General features: G+C 39.4%; 1 protein-coding gene across 1 annotated transcript; it reads right to left on the bottom strand.

Annotated features, from left to right (window-relative positions):
* Positions 1 to 10,083: 10,083 nt before the first annotated feature.
* Positions 10,084 to 16,233, bottom strand: UPK3A (uroplakin 3A; the record flags this gene model as incomplete). The annotated part of the gene is made up of 6 exons (XM_082754089.1): positions 10,084 to 10,171; positions 10,995 to 11,127; positions 11,588 to 11,670; positions 12,873 to 13,152; positions 15,834 to 15,989; positions 16,179 to 16,233. The coding sequence occupies 6 exons, from the start codon at positions 16,231 to 16,233 to the stop codon at positions 10,084 to 10,086; spliced, it is 795 nt and encodes a 264-aa protein (XP_082610215.1).
* Positions 16,234 to 19,405: the final 3,172 nt, after the last annotated feature.

Raw genomic sequence — 19,405 nt, 5'->3', positions numbered from 1 at the left:
CAGGACATATTTGTGGTTATCTTTAGCTTATGAACATCATTCATTTTTATTTAACTCTATAAATAATGGCCAGAATAGAGGGGTAGGGGGGGAGAGAAAAACAAATGAGAGAGGTGGGGGAAGAATTGCTGTTTGTTGGAAGTCCAAATGTAATTTATCAAGACCAAAAAATATAGACTACTGTGTATTTTTTTCAGCTAAAAGATGCAAATGTCTAATTAGAAAATAAGAACAGTGAAATTACAACTAATGGTAATGGTAGACACAAGACAACTTTGCAAATACCATATTATTGTTAACTTTGTTAACTGTAGCTTTGTTAATATCATATTTCAGGTATATAGCTTGTGTGTTTTTAATTTCAGCAACAATACAAGGTAAATTTGGATTATATTTATTGCTTTTATAACAGTCAGTAAATTCCATGGAGTGTCACAGAGCTTTTTTCCCTGGCATGGGCTGGACAAGCATCCTTTTGATCAGTATGGGTTATCTGAGTACTGCAGCTACATTTCCATTATTATTGTTCCCTTCGGTTTCTTGCTGTATGTTGCCAAGAACTTTGATATACCATTGCCATTTTATGCAAGTAATCACCAGTCACTGTCTTTAGCTAATTCTTAGGAATTAAAAACACTAATTTCCTGAAAGATAAACAACCAAAAGAGGTTAATTTTAAGTCCACTGCATGTGTATGGAATGTTCTCTGTATGAATTTAATGGTCTTTGGATCAAGCCCAAAGAAATAGTCTGTCTGTGCTTAAACATGCAAGTTCCCATTGAACTCAATGGACCTTCCATGAGTTAGATTGAAAATAGAATCCAATTGAGAATGGTGAATTGAAGTTGATATTTATACCTAATTATGGACCATGTATTATGTGAAAGTTAGTACAGAATTCTGCATTCTTGCTGTATTGCTATTTTAGTCACTCTAGCATCACAGTAACATTTTTCAACATTATTTTGCAAAAATGACTTGGCATCTTTCTTCCTTGAGATCACAGCAGCAGTTTTTTAGATGCAAGTGTGACTGTTACAAGATCAAAATAAGTTCTGGTCACTGACGAGATATGAGAATGAGATATACAACCACTAAATACTATTCCAGGTGAAAACTATCGGTTATTCAAGAAGCCTAAGTAATGTCAGCCAAAATATTTCAAGTGATAATGGATGCCTGAGACATTTAGGAGATTAAATGATACAGTAATTTGGCATATGAAGCAGGAAATTTCTCAGGTCATCCACAGCACATCTTTAAGACTGGATTTGAAGATGCACTAAGAACTTCAGCTTTCAAATATTTGTACGGAGCCTTTAGAACTGAATCAACAGAATAACTTGTTCAGCTACTCTGATGATCAGATACTTGAGACAACTACACCAAACTGTAAATTTTCCTACTGATTTGAAATATCAGGCTTGAATCATAGGCAGAAGATGATGATTTCTGACTGAAGGCTGTAAGCATACATATGTCCCCAGCGTCATATGTCCGTAGTCATTCTCTTTGATGAATTGGGGTGAACACTGTCACTGCATACACTTGATAAATTACACATCATCACTACCCAGTTTGCACTGTTTCATATTCTTCATAGTAGCTCAGAAGAACACTACTCTTCATATAGTACTGTTCTCAAAGCCAGTTCCTTTCTATTAGAGGTGCTTAGGGTCACAGTTTAGAGATAGACTTGGCAGTGCCAGGTTAACGGTTGGACTTGTTGATCGTAGAGGTCTCTGTATTGAAAAGTCATTGTCCTTATTCATTCTTAAGAACTAGGTTCAGGCTTAAACTTCTAATTGAATTGGGTTTAAAAGGCATACAAAAATACACAGAACCATTCCCATCATATCCTCTTGTAATTGCCTTTTATGCTATCAGTAATGCACGAATCTTTACTGATGTTTTAAGCTGAGAATTCCTTCCCTTAAGCCAAATTTGAGTTAGCCCCTAGGATTCTACTGTGCCTGCCAAGAGCAGAATCACCACTTCAGTGGGCCTGCAGACTGATGTTCTTCAATGGGTCTGGTTCTGTGTGCTCTAGCTGGACTCTAGCCAGCTGTGCTAATGCCAGGAGGTGGAAAGAGCCATGGGAGAAAACATGTATTGATAAACTGATCCCAACTGTGCAGAATCTTTCAAACCTTCAGCTAATCTCAACGGGATGTTGCCTGAGAATGGACTGCAGTCCTAGAGTGCATTCTGCTGTTAAGTCCCCTTGTATAAATGCAGAGAAAATGGACAGGCTGCAGTGGATTTGGCTTGTATTACACTGGCAAGTGTGGAACAGAGTCTATCCCAAAGTTACTCATACCATTAAGGAAATTATAACAGTATTTAAATAACTCCTTTCATCCAGAAGGAATTTACAGTGTTTTGAAGAATATATATATATCATTCCCCAAAGTCATAATACAAGAGCTATTTTAAACAAAATCAGTGGAAAGACTAGCTGAATTCAGCTTGTGCTTCATTTTTGGCCATAAAGCACCAAATGACTAAGTGCAATAATGAAATGTCACAACAGTTGAAGACTGAGGACACCCACCGATTGTGTCTATAAATACTAGCTTACAGATAAACAAGGAAATTAGGCATTCCCTCAGAAACATCAGTCTCATAGCAAACCCTCATGTTGCACCTGTGTACTTCTGTTTCCTCTTTAGTCCTGAACGTGTTGATGTAGAACTAGATATTGTAAACAACTATCTTTTTTGCCTTCTTTTGTCAGGGAAATATAGGGAAAATTATTCCAAGTGCTTTTAAGCCTTCATATATATGCTGCTGAAGTCTGCCTGAACTGGGCAAAATGGTTATACCGCAGCACAAGCTTCTCCCATACTCTTGCAAGCTACTTTGGAAAAAAGAAATTCCTGTCCTGAGGCTAAATTCAAACACTGTTATTAGTAAAGAACCAGATTTTAAAGGATATCTTTTCAGTTGCATACAATAGTATTCCTGTCCTTTCTCATTCTTTGGTAGGTGTGCTATTGTTATGCAGTTTGAAAGATCAATATACCTTCTAGATGGATGTATCCAGAGTAATATTATTGTTTTTCACATGTATAATCAGAAGCAACAGACACACAGAACTATGTGTTTAAGAACTGCTACATAAAATTAGCAGCCCCCAATCAGCAATTTGGTATATATCGTGGTATAAAACCCAAATGCTGAAATGACCAAAGGGCACTTGTAGACACTGTCTGAACTGAACAGCCCTTCCAATTCCAAGGCACAGTACAGGAAGTACTCCAGCTTGTCAGCCTGGTGAGAGGCTGTTCTGGGGCTGTTGAGTTTGCATCATTGGAAAGAGAGACAGATTTACTTTCATTAAATAGAAGCAAAGCAGAAACATATGGAAAAAGGAAAAGAGAAGATGCTGATGCACATAATCTTTAAAACAACACTTTTTATCACGTGGCCTTTAATAAAAAATTCTGATTTGATATTATGTACTAAAGATGGTTGATGCTCTCAGAAATTAATAAACATTAGTTTGATAACTCACAGCAAATTATATTCAGCTAAAAGATCCATATCCTAGCAGAAACCAAAACCCCTTTTCTTTTTAAAATGAAACAGGTTCTGTTCAACAGAAAGCATTTCCCTTACAATGCTACAGGTGGTTTCAAGAGTAAGATTATCCAAAAATTTCAAGTCAAGAATCTCTACAGAAAATGTATTAATGGAAAGGAAAAGAGAAGTAGAACTAAAAGATTCTGAATTTCTCTGGTTACTGCTTTTTGAATGGAGAAAAATTGAGCTGAGTTTGTACAATTTGTATAACTGTAGAACTGCAACATTCTGCTAGAAGTGTTGCATCCATTTTCTCTTTTCCAAATATTGCATACTATTTAAATAAAGAATGGATTGAGAATATTATCTGGAATGAACCAAGGCATGAAGACTAATATAATGATGTCCTTAACGATTAGATATGAGAAAGCAATACATTACCCTGTGATCAGATTTGTATCCTTTCAGTTTCCTTTAGCACATGTGGAAGATCGTTAACATTCTGTGGATCAGCCAAAGATGTGGCAAAATCCATCCAGTATTCAAAAAGTTTTTTCTAGGGATGAGACATTAAAGTTTCTAGGGAGTCTTACTATGTTTCTTAATGTACAGTTTTAGATTATAGAGATAATGCAGAAAATGTCACCAACTTTGTTTACAGAATATAAGTAATCTTTTCTGGAATCTTTGGCTGTTGTTCTATTAGAAGGCTTGAGGAAGAATAGATAGCAAATAATCAGTCAGCAAATAATCAGTTTTCTATTACTGACTGAGGCATAGACTTCTCCAGTAGAGCTCTAGGTAGGCAAAATGGCAGAAGAGGTCTGAAATGTCTGATTTTTATCAACATTACTGAAACTTGGCTAGAACTAGAAGTGTGCAGACAAAGCATTATATAAATATATTGATGTTGGATATTGAGGACGTGAATGATGGTAGATGACATGCTATCAACTGCAGTCAATTGAAACACTGAAAGCGTTCAGGTCCAGGTGTGATGGGGGCTTTGAGCAACCTGATCTCATGAAAGATGTCCCTGCCCACAGCAGAGGGGTTGGTGTAGATCTTTAAGGTCCCTTGCAACTAAAACTGTTCTATGACGGGAATGTTGCGGGATAAAAGTAGTACCTTACCTAGTATCCTAGATACCTATATTCTGCAAAGGCAAATGCATCCTGCAGCATTGATACATTTTGACAATATTAACAACATTATAGCTGTACATCAAAATATGTCCAGTTGTGAAACAGCAATACGGTGAGCTTGCATGTCACCCAAAGGCAGTCTTAATCTGGAGGAATTTACAGGATGTTTTAGGATGAAACAACAAACCTACAAAGGAATGAATGCAGAGTAATGCCTGGATTATTTTGATATTTGATAAACATCACAACAGCTAATTTAAGTTTGATGATCTTTAGTTGCAAAGTGTTTTGTAGTCTCCCGGTATAGGCTTTTCATGCCTGCAAAACTGTTGTCCAATGCATTATAATGATACCAGTGAGATACGCCTACCTCACTGCACCCCAGTTCTGGCTGCACCCCAGTTCTGGCTGCACCCCAGTTCTGGCTGCACAAAGCAAAAAACATTTGTGCAAACACAACAGCTAAAAATATCTGTAATATTGGGAAAGTTTTTGTATTTTAACTTCATGCCACTAAACTCTACCTAGCATTCAGCATACACAAAATTGTTGTATTTTAATCCAAACAATTTCAATTCGTTATACCTGGCCTCCGCTACTGTGAAGCCTGAATCCCTCAGCCAGACATATGAATGCATGAGGCAATCAGTACTCAGTTATTTTGCTTAGGTTAGCACGTAGCCCCTGCAAGCAAAGATGCAAAAAGTCAGAACATTTCTTCAAGCAGCACTGTCAATGCTTAGATTGACAGTTGGCATACTTTATTGCATCAGTCAGAACTTGCAATAAACCATGTACAGAGGATGGTGTAGTTTACCGAGTGTAGCCAGTGGAGGATTAAATGCCATTTAAAAGCCATTTGCAACTAGTTCATTCTGCTGTGACTTTGCCATTGAAAGGTGTTACTAATTACGGTAGAGGATTTGCAATATACACACACTTGTTCAAATGAGAATGGCTCAAAACTCACTAACTAGTCTCCCATAAAAGCAGACAACTTATTGTAATATTTTTTGGTCACAATAAGCTTCAGCTATACATGAAAGAATTGCCAGCCTGTTACTATTTTTCACAGTCAGATAATGTTTAGCTGTTCTGTATAGAAAAGCATACTAAACATTAACCTTAACCAGGCAGATGTTATAAGATGGGACAAGATGCAGGAAAGAGTGAGAACAAAGCCACTTACTTAAGGCCAAAAGCTCATTGCTAGTTCCTTAGGATTTAGATTTGAGAGGTTTGAAAGGTGTTCAGTGCCACGTTATTACAGCTTCTCTGAGTTGCTAAATGTATTGATTGCTCATTGGATTGTGACCTCCCAAAACCAGGGTAAGAACTGTACTTTAACCAAGTAGAATAGCAGCTGCCAGCAGTTATAATGCATTAGCACTCAGATTTTTCCCCCCAAGTAGGCACGTGCTTCTAAGTAAAGCAGAAATAAGCTAGGGCCTGTCTGAAATAACAGTCAATGTATGCAGTTACAGCCAGCATTCCAAAACCATTTCCAAATTTGAAAACTAGTAAAAACACTTTTGATAAATTCAAAGAACAGAAACATAGTAATAAGGCTGTATATATTGTTGAGACCAATGTCCTTCATCTTAGTCCTGTTTCCAACTGTTAGGGGTAGGCTCAAAATGGGAGGGAGTTCATTGGTGCCTGATAGACCTTCTCATTGTGTATGCATTACTGCATTGGCTGTTGCAGTGACATAAGCCAAGACATAAACAATGTCTATTACTAACATACAATCAATTAAATAATTTGCAGAATTGCTTACAATAAGAAAAAGTAGGTTTGGAGACGATGACCTCTTCCCCTCACCCTGGGGAATATTAAATCATAGAATCATAGAATATCCTGAGTTGGAAGGGACCCTTAAGGATCATCAAGTCCAACTCTTGACACCGCACAGATCTACCTAAAAATAATAAATAAAAAAATATAAATAATATAAAATATTTTTTTGTGATAAATTATGCACTTGTTTTGTGAAAGTAAAGCAGAGAAGACTTGTTTGAAGCAGCAGAAGGCCTTGTCTTCTGAACACACCTCATTCAAGAAACACAATGTACTGTTTCTCCTGTTTCATGTCTTTGCCATATTTATGCTCATTTATCCCCCGTTAAAAGGTTATTTTTATTTGATATGCTACAATTTAGCAATCTGCTTCTGTATGCCTCACAAAAATCATTACAGTTGGCACAGAAAAGAGTCTTTAGTTAACCCAAGACTCACATGATTCACTGTTATTAAAGCCATGTTTTAGCAGCTGACAGCCCCAGGATCGGCAAAACCACACAATCAAGGGAGTGCCTGAAACCAGACATATTGTCTAGCTCTTACCCTGTCCCACTTCTCTTCCACATCCAAGTTCCACAAACAAGTTGGGTCACGTAGCTGCTAGTGGCGAACTTCAGCTTTCAGCTGTACTGAATCTCAGTGCAGTCAGTCCTTCTGCTAATGAACCTGAGGCAACTTTCTGCTGGGGCCTCAGCTGAGAACATGCTGGGGTGAGGGATGCAGACACAATTTAATGTAGTTTGCCAGTCAGTCCTGAAGACCAGTATTAGAATCTCAACCTAGAGTATAGGTGAAAACATTTACCACAGCTGCATCCTAGCACTAGTTTTTCTACAGCACAGTTTGGTTTATTCATTGCAGCATCCAGAGAAATACCAGATCCAAATAAAAAATAAAGAAGCAGAGATCACAACTACAGGCAAGTTAATGCCATTAGGTTTACATTTTCCTCTGCGCAGAACAGCAGGCATGGGTCAAAGTCTCAGAGCTGCTCTTGAAAAGGGATCTCAAGTTCAGCTTGTTCATCATCATTGTGTGTAACATTGTTAAAACCTGAGTACAACATAAAAGTGTTAAGTGCAAGCAGAACTTCAGTTCCTGGACTCTCTCCATAGATGGCATTTTTCTTTTCCACCACAAAACAGCACTTGCAATCAGCATTTTCAATACATTTTGTGGGGTCACCTACAATACCTAGAAAACATCTAGCAAGTATCATAGTTCAGTTTTGTCTCATTTCTGTTGGTGCTGTAATGGAAACCTATGTAAGGGTCAGAAAATATCCTTTTGTTTTATCCATATCATATTTGAACAAAAATGCAAATAGACTTGGCAACAATTCATGAAAAAAATTGATGTAGTCTTTTTGCATCTGCACTCTTTCAAAAATTAGGCAATGCCCTCCAAACCTTCCATATCTTAAACCTGTGTACTGAAGAAATGCTATTAATCTCTTATATTTTTTTCCTGTGTGACCAGGATGAAAGTCAGGAGCCTCTGATAGGCTCCAAACAGGAATTTCCATACCATTTCTTCAGTAAGGAGTCAGAAGCAGAGGAGAAAAGTCAGTATTTAAGTCAGTGAAAATACCACATGGAGAGGCAAAAGTAGTTGTGAACACGTTCTGGTATTCATCGTGGCTGCTGTTTTATCCATATAGAGTCCTGTTAGTTCACAGCATAACAAATGGGCACTGACATGCAAGATCTTGCAAAAATCCAAAGCTACTCCATTCACAGCCCCCCCTGCTTAAGAACAGGACTGCCTAGAAAGGCCTAGAAAGAGTATTTTTAGAATTGTCATCTTCAGCAAAATGTTTGCCAAACAGGACAAGGATCTCTTATGTACTCTGATGCTCAGCATTGCACGCCTACAGCTCATGTTGCCTTTTCCTCCAGATATCCCTTGCTTCCAGATTACCCAATAGATGGATGGGAAAGCACCTCAGAACAGTGTTTAGAGCAGCCTCTAGGCAGCAAAGAACAGGGAAGGCAAGGCACCAATTTAAACACAAACACACAAAACAAACATCAACAGAAAACCACCCATAGCATTCCTGGTACTTTGGCATCCATTATTTCCCATCAGCAGGCACAGCAACCACCTTAAAGTGCTTTCTCCCACCTCCCTGTCAGCCCAGCCTGAAACCCAGGCAGCAAGCAGGCAAGCTTTAACACGCTGCACTTCAGGACAACTGAACAGAGGGACCTCACATACAAATCTCTTGGGCCTAAGTTTTGCAGTCACCAGAAGCTGGAGTCTCAGCACTCCATCCTGACAGCGTTTCACTTTACACAAAAAATGTTAATTTTCGTGCTCTGAGGAGAATAAGTCCCACTCCCTGAAATAAGTTGTGGTACAAGAATTGTCTAGTTGTACTAGTGACAGTAAACTACCTGTGTTGAAAGAGTTGTTACTCATTTATAAACTGAGACAACTAATTTAAAGATAATTTAGAAGAACATCAATAATAACCACTTACAGCTCTCTGCTTATCACCAGAAAACACTTGCTACAGTGGGACAGTTGCTTATACCTCCTGAAGAGGGCTTTGAAGGTGAATCATCATAAGTCATTTACAGAGACAAAACAGTGTGTAAAGAAACTGGCATCAATGGGGGAACAAAAAAAGAGTAGCACATAATTTAAATCCGATGCAAAACTTTATTTCTACTCTCCAACTGATCATAAAATGAAGAAACAGAGAAATAGTTCAAACGACCCTCCAACTCCCCCCAACCCAGATACTAAGATGTGAGGAGTTCTGGCTTGCTGCTGCCTAAGGTAAAGGTCAGGAATGAGGCCAACCCTGAGTGCAGTGAATATACTCATGTTTTTTCCACTGAAGCAGTATCTCCCCGTTACTAGCCCATCAATAGATTATACTGAGCTCTGAAAGAGCACACATTAATTGAAGTAATTTTGTTTGCTATTAACCTTGTAAAGCTGTTTGAGGGTATTTAAGTACTGGAGATGAAAATTATTCTGCTACATACAGGGCAATTGGAACTTGGTTGCTTCTTTTTAAGGAAAGAGAGAAAAGAATGGATGACTTATGACAAATGGTCACCAAAATCCTGAGGAAGCAGGTACCTTTTGTACCCTGTTGTCTACCTTTTAATCCTTAGTTTTCTCTAAGAATATCTTTTTATCTAAGAACATCTTTTTCTAAAGCAGCCTGTTTTTCTTTAGTTTCACAGCAGTCACTATAGAGAAAGGTTGAGATACAAATGGCTGCATCATGTTAGTCTGATCATGAGAAGCACATCAGAAGTCTGCAGACTCAACATGAGAACACGTACAAGACAACCTGTCATCACACCACTGAAGTTGAAGGATCTCATTAATCTTCTTACTTCAGACCACGTACCTGATGGGTGTTGTAAAAGCCAGTTAGCTAAATGCAATCTCATTAGGGAAAGACAGGATATCACAGACTGCATTATTATTTTTTAAAATTGTCCTTATTTCACCCGTGTTATTCATGTGCAGTTGCATGTTTGCATACTGTAGCAGTGGACCAGTGTTGAGTCCAGTAGGAGACAGTCCTGTAGGTCTAACACCTGTAACAATTCAATTGTGTTTCCAGCTTGACATGAACCAGGTTTTTCACTCAGAGCTCAGCTGTGGTCTTGATTCACTTTGTTGAACAGTTGGAGATGTGCCCTTTGTCTCTTCAGAAGCATCTTCTGATCTCCTAACATGGAAGTGAAAGGCTTTAAGTTCCAGCAGAGACTAAGTGGAGCCTACTGTCAGAACATTTTGCAGAGGCCAATTGCTACTTAAATCACTTAGTATCAGAGAAGCCTATGGATTTTATTATTATTTTTAAGATAATCTGCAGTATTTGCTTTCCACATTGAATACAGAGTACTTGCATTATTTTCAAGTAAAAGAGTTAGATTTTATTATCCCTGAAACCCAGTTTCTGAGATTTGATTAATTCTCCCAGCTTAGGGATCAACCAGGCTGCCTTAATTTCCTGAGGCAGGGGACATAGAAGTCAGGAACATGCATAGACTAATTCAGTTATACAGCATCAGGAAGACCTCAGTTATTAATTCAAAGTGGTAACTTCTTTCTCCTGTGGAAGAGGTAAAACAGTTAAGCAGGCACTAATTAGCACAGTATGTGATCTCTATGAAGACCTGAACTCCTTAAGACTGTTTCCAAACTCATTAATAAATGGAAAGCTGTCATATGTAAAAGAATACATAAACTTTAGGTATGTACAGCACTACTTTCCCCCCCACCCCCCAGCTGTCCTTACTGAAGTCTGACAGCCAGTGAGTTTCGGTCTACATGATAATTATGAGAGGCATCGATCTTAGCCTCGGTAGGGAAGATTATGACAGAAGTAGCCTTTTTCCTCTGTTACCAGGTCCAAAATTAAAAGGACATCCTCTGGTACATCACCTTAAACATCGCTAGCAACAGCAGCTTGGAACTAGGGGCAAGAAGTCTGATTACTAATGTGTTAGGTACTCTGACTAGAAGTTGCAAGGTGTAGCAGTACTTACATAACAGCAAAAAACACAGAAGCAAGAAAGCCAGTAAGCAGAAGGAACACCAAAATACTTAGAATTGATGTGATGACAATCATGCCTCCACTCCTTCGACCAGGCCAGGTATCAATTTTCATGGGAAGTTTGGCTAGAAAAATCATGGAAAGAATGCTGCTATGAACTATTTTTCACCATGTGTGCCCTTACTAAATGAGGGAAAACTAGTTGTTTTGGAGAGGAAAATGGATGACTAAGTGATTTGTAGGAAAAAGTTTTAAGACAATGTCAGCATTTAGAGGTTATTAGCTTGGCTCAGCAGGTTAGCCAGGGTGGCAAGTACCTGCATTACCTAGAAATTTCTTCAGCACAAGATACCATGGCAAGCACCAAATCATAAACTGTGCATACAACCTTTATCAGAGAACTGTTCTGAAGTATACAAAAGAAGCAGATCAGTATTCCATATTAAAGTCTGCTACTCCAGTGCTGGACAGCTGACAAAATTGCTGAAACTGTAGGAAAAGACTAGACATTGCTCACTAGAAGAACAACATTGTCCTAAGGCAAGTATGGCTGCTCAGAAGACCTGAGCAGAGCCACAGACTTACCTCTTCTGGTTTTGATTGGATCAGACCAAAGAGTTTGATCTTTCATCATACCTTCAGAGTTATCCACCAACACGTATTTAAACCTGTGGGGGGAAAAAAGCATTAAATTAGGTATTTCAAAGTTTGAGTTGCCTTTCTATCATTTTGTAAGCTACCAGATTAGCTAGTCAGACTCCAGTTTTTGGAAAAGCATTCAGCAGAAACAATCAAAGGTAACCAGCTTTTTTCCAGAGACCTTATAGGGAACAAACAGAATTAATAATAGAAAAAGTATTCTGTGCTATGTCACGCAGAGCTTGTGCTCCATTCTTGTGAACCTTGACAGATGATAGCTTTCCAAAAACAGTTTTTCCCAGCTTGCTATTCCCTGTTGTGAAGGGCCTCATTATTTAGAACAGCAAGTGGTTTTGATTTCCATATGGAAGTCAAAGATTTTGTCCAACAATAGAAACCTTTGGCACTTTCCCTGTTAGAGAAAGCATTGAAAAGACAGGCTAACAACAGATTTGGCAAAGGAATTAAGTTTCCATCCTGCAATAGTTTGAGTTTACAGAATTGTCCCACGGAGACAGAGGAAGCAAAACAGTTCTGAAAACCTGCCCATAATATTTTGTTTCAGAAGCATATTCAGTCTCCACAGCTTCATGTGACTGCTGCCTTTAATATAGCTTTTAAAGAGCAGGCAGCAGCAAACCAAGTGTCACATGTGACAGCTGTCAGGGCTCCCAGACTCTCCTGAGGGCCAGCTTCCCCAGACAGCAGGGGTCAGATGAGCCTGCAAGCCACCTGGCTCTCACTGTGAAGTCTCCAGTCACATCATGGACTTCCTGGACAGAGCTGGAGGCCACTTAGAGGTCTGGCTCCCCAGAGCCCCATCAAAACAAAGCAAGCAGGGCCAAGCCCGTGTCTGCGGTTTGGCAGACTCATCTAACACAATACACAGTGAATCATTCTGACATCATTTTCCAGTCAAATCCTTTTCTTCCAGCAGTTTCTGATCAGATGCTCCAGCTTCAGTATAGAGCCAGCAGTTCACATGTGAATTTTTCTACTGATCCATTAATTTAACCTGATAGAGCTCACCCCAGCAAGAGCACCACAGAACACCATCTGCAGGGTGCTGGACCAAAGCTAAGCCAGCCTCACAACTGCCCCTGCAATAGAGAAGTTCTGGTAGAGAGAGGTAATTCACATCGTACTATTTCAAAGGTCTACAACAGGGTAAATTTTGCTTCCTATTGAGTACTCAGAGCAGCAACCACCATTTCAGAAACAAGAATTATACCTGTATGTAGTGTCTGGGGCAAGCGGTGGGTTACAGACCCCTAGGAAGTTCGGGTCATACAGACAAGTCCCATCGTCCCCAACTCTGAAGAGATATTGCTTCAAGACATCAGGAGCTTTGTTCATGCCTCCTACATCAGCAAGCCTGGGGGGCACTGCACAGTCAGGTACATCGAAGAAGGCAGCATTGTAAGGTCCGAGATGTCCCCCGCTTGTTTGCTGGAATGTGCTGCCCAGGGGTTTGTTACTGTCATCAGTCACGAGGGAGCTCATCACACTTGCTGTGGGAGAGGTGGTTTTTAACAATACTGTTAGAACTAGATCAGCCCTTTCCATTCATCCTGTGTTTGACTGCTTGCTCTTCTATCCAGAAAAAGCTCAAGCAGGAAGCCAGAAATCTACTGCCAGTCTGTGCAGTGATCTTACCCCTTCCTCTTGTTTTTGAAGCTTTCTACACTTGTCCCTCAGACAAGTCCATGAAGGATGTATGTAGAAGGTCTCTCTTCGCCACCCTCCCCAAATTCGTCTTTCCCAAGAAGAATCTGATGGAGCTTGGTGGCAAAGGCTGCCCTTCCACCACAGCCTACATGCCTCCAGTAAGTCCTGCCATGTCAGATTTAACACTATAACCAAGCCTGAGTTTCTATAGGACCACAACTCCTCTATCCTCTGGAACAGAAGCCCTGAGACCTTTGGTTGCATAGCAGCTGCACCTCTCAGAACACCACAGTATGCAGACTCACAGCCCTGCATGCTGGAGCAGATGCATTCTCTACACTTCTGACCAGCCAGACATGCCCATGTTTCCAGACAGCACAACACCAAGCCTGAAAGTCTTCACAGCATCAAGGAAAGCGTACATCCGCACCCAGCTCTACAACATTGTTTGGAAAGCTCAGTTTGAACTCAAACTTTTCCTAATATAAAGCCAAGGCACAAGTCTCAAGAGATGTTCCCAAGTTCTGCAACTGTGAGTTGGTTTATTCTGGGAGCTCCCTCCAGCTGTTCAGTGCTGTCAGTAGTGGAAGATGGCCAGTTTTTCCAAAGCTGCAGTATATTGGGAACTTCTTAAGTTTGTAAGCACTCTGCTGTGCTCCTAGAGCAGCAACTGCTTGGTCATGTGAAGTTTTTAGTTATGATCCAATGCAAAATTAAATCTGCTTTGAAAGCGAAGTGTTTCTAGCACAGGTTCAAAATCTAACTTCAAGGTCAGTGCTCAAGCTAGTTGAGCAGAGAGGTGCCAGGGCTCAGAAGACAATAATGTATAAGTGAAGACTAGCGAAAACATGCTGTACTGGGGCTGGCTTCCCCAAATTATAACATTTCGTATAATTAGGCCTCCTCACTCTCCTAATCTCCATATCTCTTAGCCTGGCTGTGGTGAGCAAGCAAACACTATTTTCTAAACAAGTTCAGGTTTTTGTTTGTTTTTAAATTCTTTAGGTAGATCAAGTTTGATAGTGAACTAACAAAAGACCTAAAGATTACATTAGTCATTCAGAAATTTGCTAGACCCTCAGCTGTTTGAAAGCTGATGCATTTCCTTACTTGCAGAGCTGAACTTAAGATTTAATTTTCTTAACATCCTAAGTTTTCCCTCTCTCTGCTCCAAAAGCCTTCAAGGGTGAGCAAATGTGTTTTTCTGCAGACCAGAGAAAAATCCAAACAAAATTCCTTCCAATCTGCCAAGTAACAAGTTTGCATCTGCTTGTTTTAAAAGCAGCAGCAGAGATTTCTCTCTCTATAGCCCCCTTTGCAGAGAGATTCAACCATCTGTGCAGAAAGCTTTTGCCACAAAACCCATGGAACACAGGGTAGCTGATGTAGTTTTTAAACAAAAACATCAGATACAGTTGCCTATTTGTAGGTAAGACTGGTATCAAGTCATCGTAGCCTTTTATATCCATACAATTCACTTGTATGATCTGCTTCAGACGTACAAAAATGCACGCTTCATTCATGGGAGGCATCTCAGAAGGCAGTGCCCTCACATCTGTATCTTGTTAAGTCTGGCTAAGTCTTCTACTAGTCTGAGGCAATAAGGAAGCCTCTTCCATTCAATTTTATTTTATTTTTTTCCTAAAAGAGCAACACTCAGCAGTGGAAGTTTTAGACTGCTTTGGCTCTTGACCAGTTTCTCCCTACTGCCCACTAAGATCTCTTCTCCATGCCCCTCAGAACAGGAGGTTGTTTACAGCCTTTGCAGACAGTTGTATGATACAAGGAAATCATTTGTCTCTGTCAGCTTACAGAGGAGCTCTATTTGGTGTGCAAAGCAGTCTGCCAGAACAGCAGGGATCAGTGAGGGCAGCTTCTTGGGCACTGCCAGCAGTGTTTCATTGCCAAGCAGTTATGAAATTCATTTTATGAATGAACCCATGGGCCAGGCATCTTTGACCACAAGCCTAGCATGACTTTTATTTTATTTCTCCCTCCCCCCCTCCACTTCCCCCCCCCAAAAAAAAGACAAGTCCCTGTAAGGGCTGGCAACCTTAACTATGAAGCAAACAGCAGCAAAGCAGTTACACAGCTTTTTTCAGCAGATTTACGTGGGGGAGTTCAGGCTTTCATACAAGATATTCATGTTTAGACAAAGGTATCAGACAACGGACCACTTGGCTTTGTTAGTAAGATCTGGGCAGACTATTTATAGTTGATAATATTGCTCTGCACCTACTAGGAATCAGCTAACACCAGTGCTAACTGTTGTTGTCTTTAATCATTTTGATTGAAGTCATAATTTATTTTTTATATATTTTTTTTATGCTTATAATACACTTTTTTTTTTTTTTAAGGTCTTATTATAAACTTAGACCAGGCATTCAACCTGCACATAGCTTTCAGCTGTGTATTTTTCTCTTTCCCCTCATTCAGACTCACTCCCACCAGATCCTGAAAAACCACATGCAACAGCCACATGAAGTAATTATTTTCCAGAGAAAAAGTAATGCTGGATACTCACCTGATTCCTTCATTACATACAAGTAGATGGTATAAGATCTGTTTGGATACAGTGAGCTATCAAACATACAGAAAGGTTTCTCTAGAGAAACTGTGGTAAGAGTGGGATTATTTGTTGCAAGCTGAGGGTCTCCAAGCTGAGGTTTCAGGCTCTGATCTGGAAGAAAAACTTACCAAAAAAAAAAAAAAAAAAAGAAAAAAACCACACTTCAAAATCTTTCTCTACACAGGTCCTAAAACAGAGTTAACACCCAAAAAGAAGCAAAAGCACCCAAGTGAGACAGAAAGATAAGAGATGCAGAGAGGAGCACCAAAAGAGAAGAGATTGCAGAGAGGTGCCACTTACCTGCAGACAGCAATCCCAAGCAGCAAAGGACTAACACAACACAACAGCTACACATGCCTGAACCCTGCAGGGACCAGTCACAAAAAGAAAACAAAGGCTAGTAAATCTTTTAGTTCCTGCTGAAGATCTCCCATGCCCACTCCCTCCCTGAAGTCGAGCACACCTGCTCCTTTTCACAAGCTCCTTAGGATAAGGAGCTCAGCACCTCCCTGTGTGCTTATCGCCCTCCTTCTCAGGTGGTGCCAACCACCCCAGCTGTTATCTGCTCCCAGGTGAGAGAGGGAGTTACAAGATTTTTATCTGTCAGCGGCGCTATGAGTGTCAAGATAGTGGTTGTTTTTCTTCATGTGCATAGATGATGGGTGTCTTTTTTCTTTACCTTCTTCTCCCTAAAAACTTCTGAAATCTCTCGTGTAGGGAAGGTTTAGGACTGAATATCTGCATCCTGCATTCAGTCTGTATCATGGATGATTCTGATTCATAACTCTGCCTTCTCTATTTTGTTTCCTGGGTTACATCTTGAAAAACATAAGCCTTCCAATTCTGTTTCTGGATAACCTCAGTGGGATTCAGAACATCTACATGAATAATAATCCATTGGGAAAGCTGAATTGCACCTGTTGTGCAGAATTGTTTATCCATTCCTGATGAATGTTGTTATTATGGATGGTCTATTACATAAGAGATCAGATTACAAAACTAATAATTACCTGCTAAAAATGGGCCAAGGGGAAAAATACCAGCAAGATTTTACAGAATAAATAGAGCTACCTTGATGCCAGTGAATCAACTCCAGATTTACATTAGTATCACTATTTTTAGATTAACAAATCCATCTTCTTTATGAATATGCTATGAGCCCCTGAAATCTGATTGAAATATGTAATCAAATGATTATAGTGTAATTTCCTCTCCATATGTCTCATTTTATTTAAAATTCTGCACACCAACTTTGTTGTGTTTGGTTTGACTTTTTCTTGCATCACTTCTTAGGGAGAATATTGAACACAGGAGTTAGCCCATATTTGTACTGCTATAGGGTAAGGATGAATATTATTATTATTCATTCTCAGTTTGCAATGAACTCTGAGGCTGTGCAGGCAATACTCAGGTAAACCAGGTTAAAAATACTCATGTAAATCAGAAAAAAAAATCTTACCCCTTCTTCACCTTTAATTCCTGGGAAATTGGTTTTTAACATTTGCACTAGGAGGGTTAGTTATACAAACTTGGTATTCATCTGCTCAAGAGTATTTTTGTCCCTTAAAGCACTAACAGTGTTGCACAAAACCTGGGAAGCTTCTGACTCAGAAGTAAAAGCATGGCTTAAAAACAGTGGAATCTCTTTCTCCATCACAAAATCAGTACTTTCTCCAAACAGTGTTTCCTGTAAAATCAGATTCTGAATTCCTTAGATGGTAACTATTCTGGAGCAATAAGCAGTAGTCTTTTCCCTTCTTAAGACAGAAAAGACACACATTATTTGTCTAAGTTAAATACATAAATCAACACCAGGATATATTGGATGTCAGAGAAAAAGAAATATTCTATTTCATGGCATGCAAGCTACTTACGTGTGGTACAGAATACCCTTCTATGCTTTATATCAAAGTGCTGCTCCCTCATTCACTTTGGAAAGGGTCAAAACAGATGGAAAACAGCAAGAATATAAGTTTTAAAAATCAGCAAGTTAAGGCTCAGGATCACAATACAAAATGTGGTTCAAAGGTATTTTTTTTTTTTTTTTTTTTTTTTTTTTAGATTCACAGCCATCAAGCAATAAATTCACAGCCATCAAGCAATAAATTCATCACTCAGGCAAATCTCTGCATGACCTTCTTGGAGTTTTGCCTGGATGAAGACTGTGGTATACTACTCCTTGGGCTGGTCATACAAATTGTCACTCCTGATTAATTTTACAGCTGTCAGAAGTATGTCCACAGAATTACTCATCATAGAAAAGTGAATCACCTTTTAAAAGGGTTACAAGATGACAATTTTAGCTATTATTTTTCATGAAGCTATTTTCTCAAGCCATCATGATTTAGCTGAGTGAGTACAAGGCCATCCTGTGCTGTGGTGGAATTCACCGGCAACACATGAGGGGATGGATAACATTGCCTGTGACCTGAGATTTTAAAATGGTTGTTTTGGTCTATGTTCAAAAGAATCTCAAAGGTAGGAAAATAACATGACAATAAGTTTCCTCAGCTCCATCAGTGCCAACAGATGTGGCCTAAATTAGGGCCAGATTCCATCCTTGCTTACACACATTTTAACTCCACTGCATTCAGGGGGCCTGGTCTGGATTTTTACAGGATGTTACCATGAACTTAATCTTACTATAATTATAGGGTTCCCTAAAGCAAGCATAAGAGAAGAAAAAAATGTAAATTTCTGTGTCTGTTTAAGTAGCAATGCCAATTTCCTTTCTTTTGTTACCTTTTGGACAATTCCGTAATAATTCACAGAAGCCTCCAGAACCAGTTTGGATTAGTGGAGATACGAGAAAAAAAAATGTGTGTAACCCTAGCTTCCCAGTGCTGTGTGATGCCCATTAGGAGCTGGGGAGGATAGGGTCCCAAATGCCTTGAAGCGTATGGAGTCCTCCAGGATCTAAAGTCCAAACCTTCTTTACATGTTCAACTGTGGACATAGTGGAGATAACCCTCCATGCTCCACTGTGCTCTATCTCTCTGGTCCAGGCTAAAATTAGTGCACAACTTGCAAGCAGAGCTCCATGTAGAGAAATTATAGTGCTTAACAAAGAGATTAAAAAACTTGGTGGTGACATCTACAAGTCAAGAGATAATCTAATCCAAAGAGTGAGAAAGACAAATAAAACTGAACCCATTTCAAAGACATTTGACCATCATCACTGGTTGTCTGCAAAGCTATTATTAGCTTGCAATTTCCTGCAAATATTCTGGTGGGTGTAAATCTTGAGGAAGGAGCAGAAAGAGGAGAGAAGTAAAGCCTTTGTGAATTAATTTTTAAAAAGCTTTCCATCAATAAGGGAGATCTGAAAGGGAGTGCAGAGATGGTAAAAGAAAAAAAAAAAATGTTGATGAAACAGGTGATCAGGGGTTGGGAGAGTGGTGGAGAGCCAATACATAAAAAATGGGGAAGTACAGAGATACAACAAAAAAAGTCTTGAAAGTGAGGAAAGGTTGGAATGTGGTATAATGGAAGAGTTTCTCCTTCTGCCCAACCCCTCCAGACCATCT

The sequence above is a fragment of the Aythya marila genome, assembly GCF_965140915.1.
Source record: "Aythya marila genome assembly, chromosome: 1".
Classification (NCBI taxonomy): Eukaryota; Metazoa; Chordata; class Aves; order Anseriformes; family Anatidae; genus Aythya; species Aythya marila.
The sequence above is the reverse complement of the archived record's forward strand: the minus strand, read 5'-3'. Positions and strand labels throughout refer to the sequence as shown.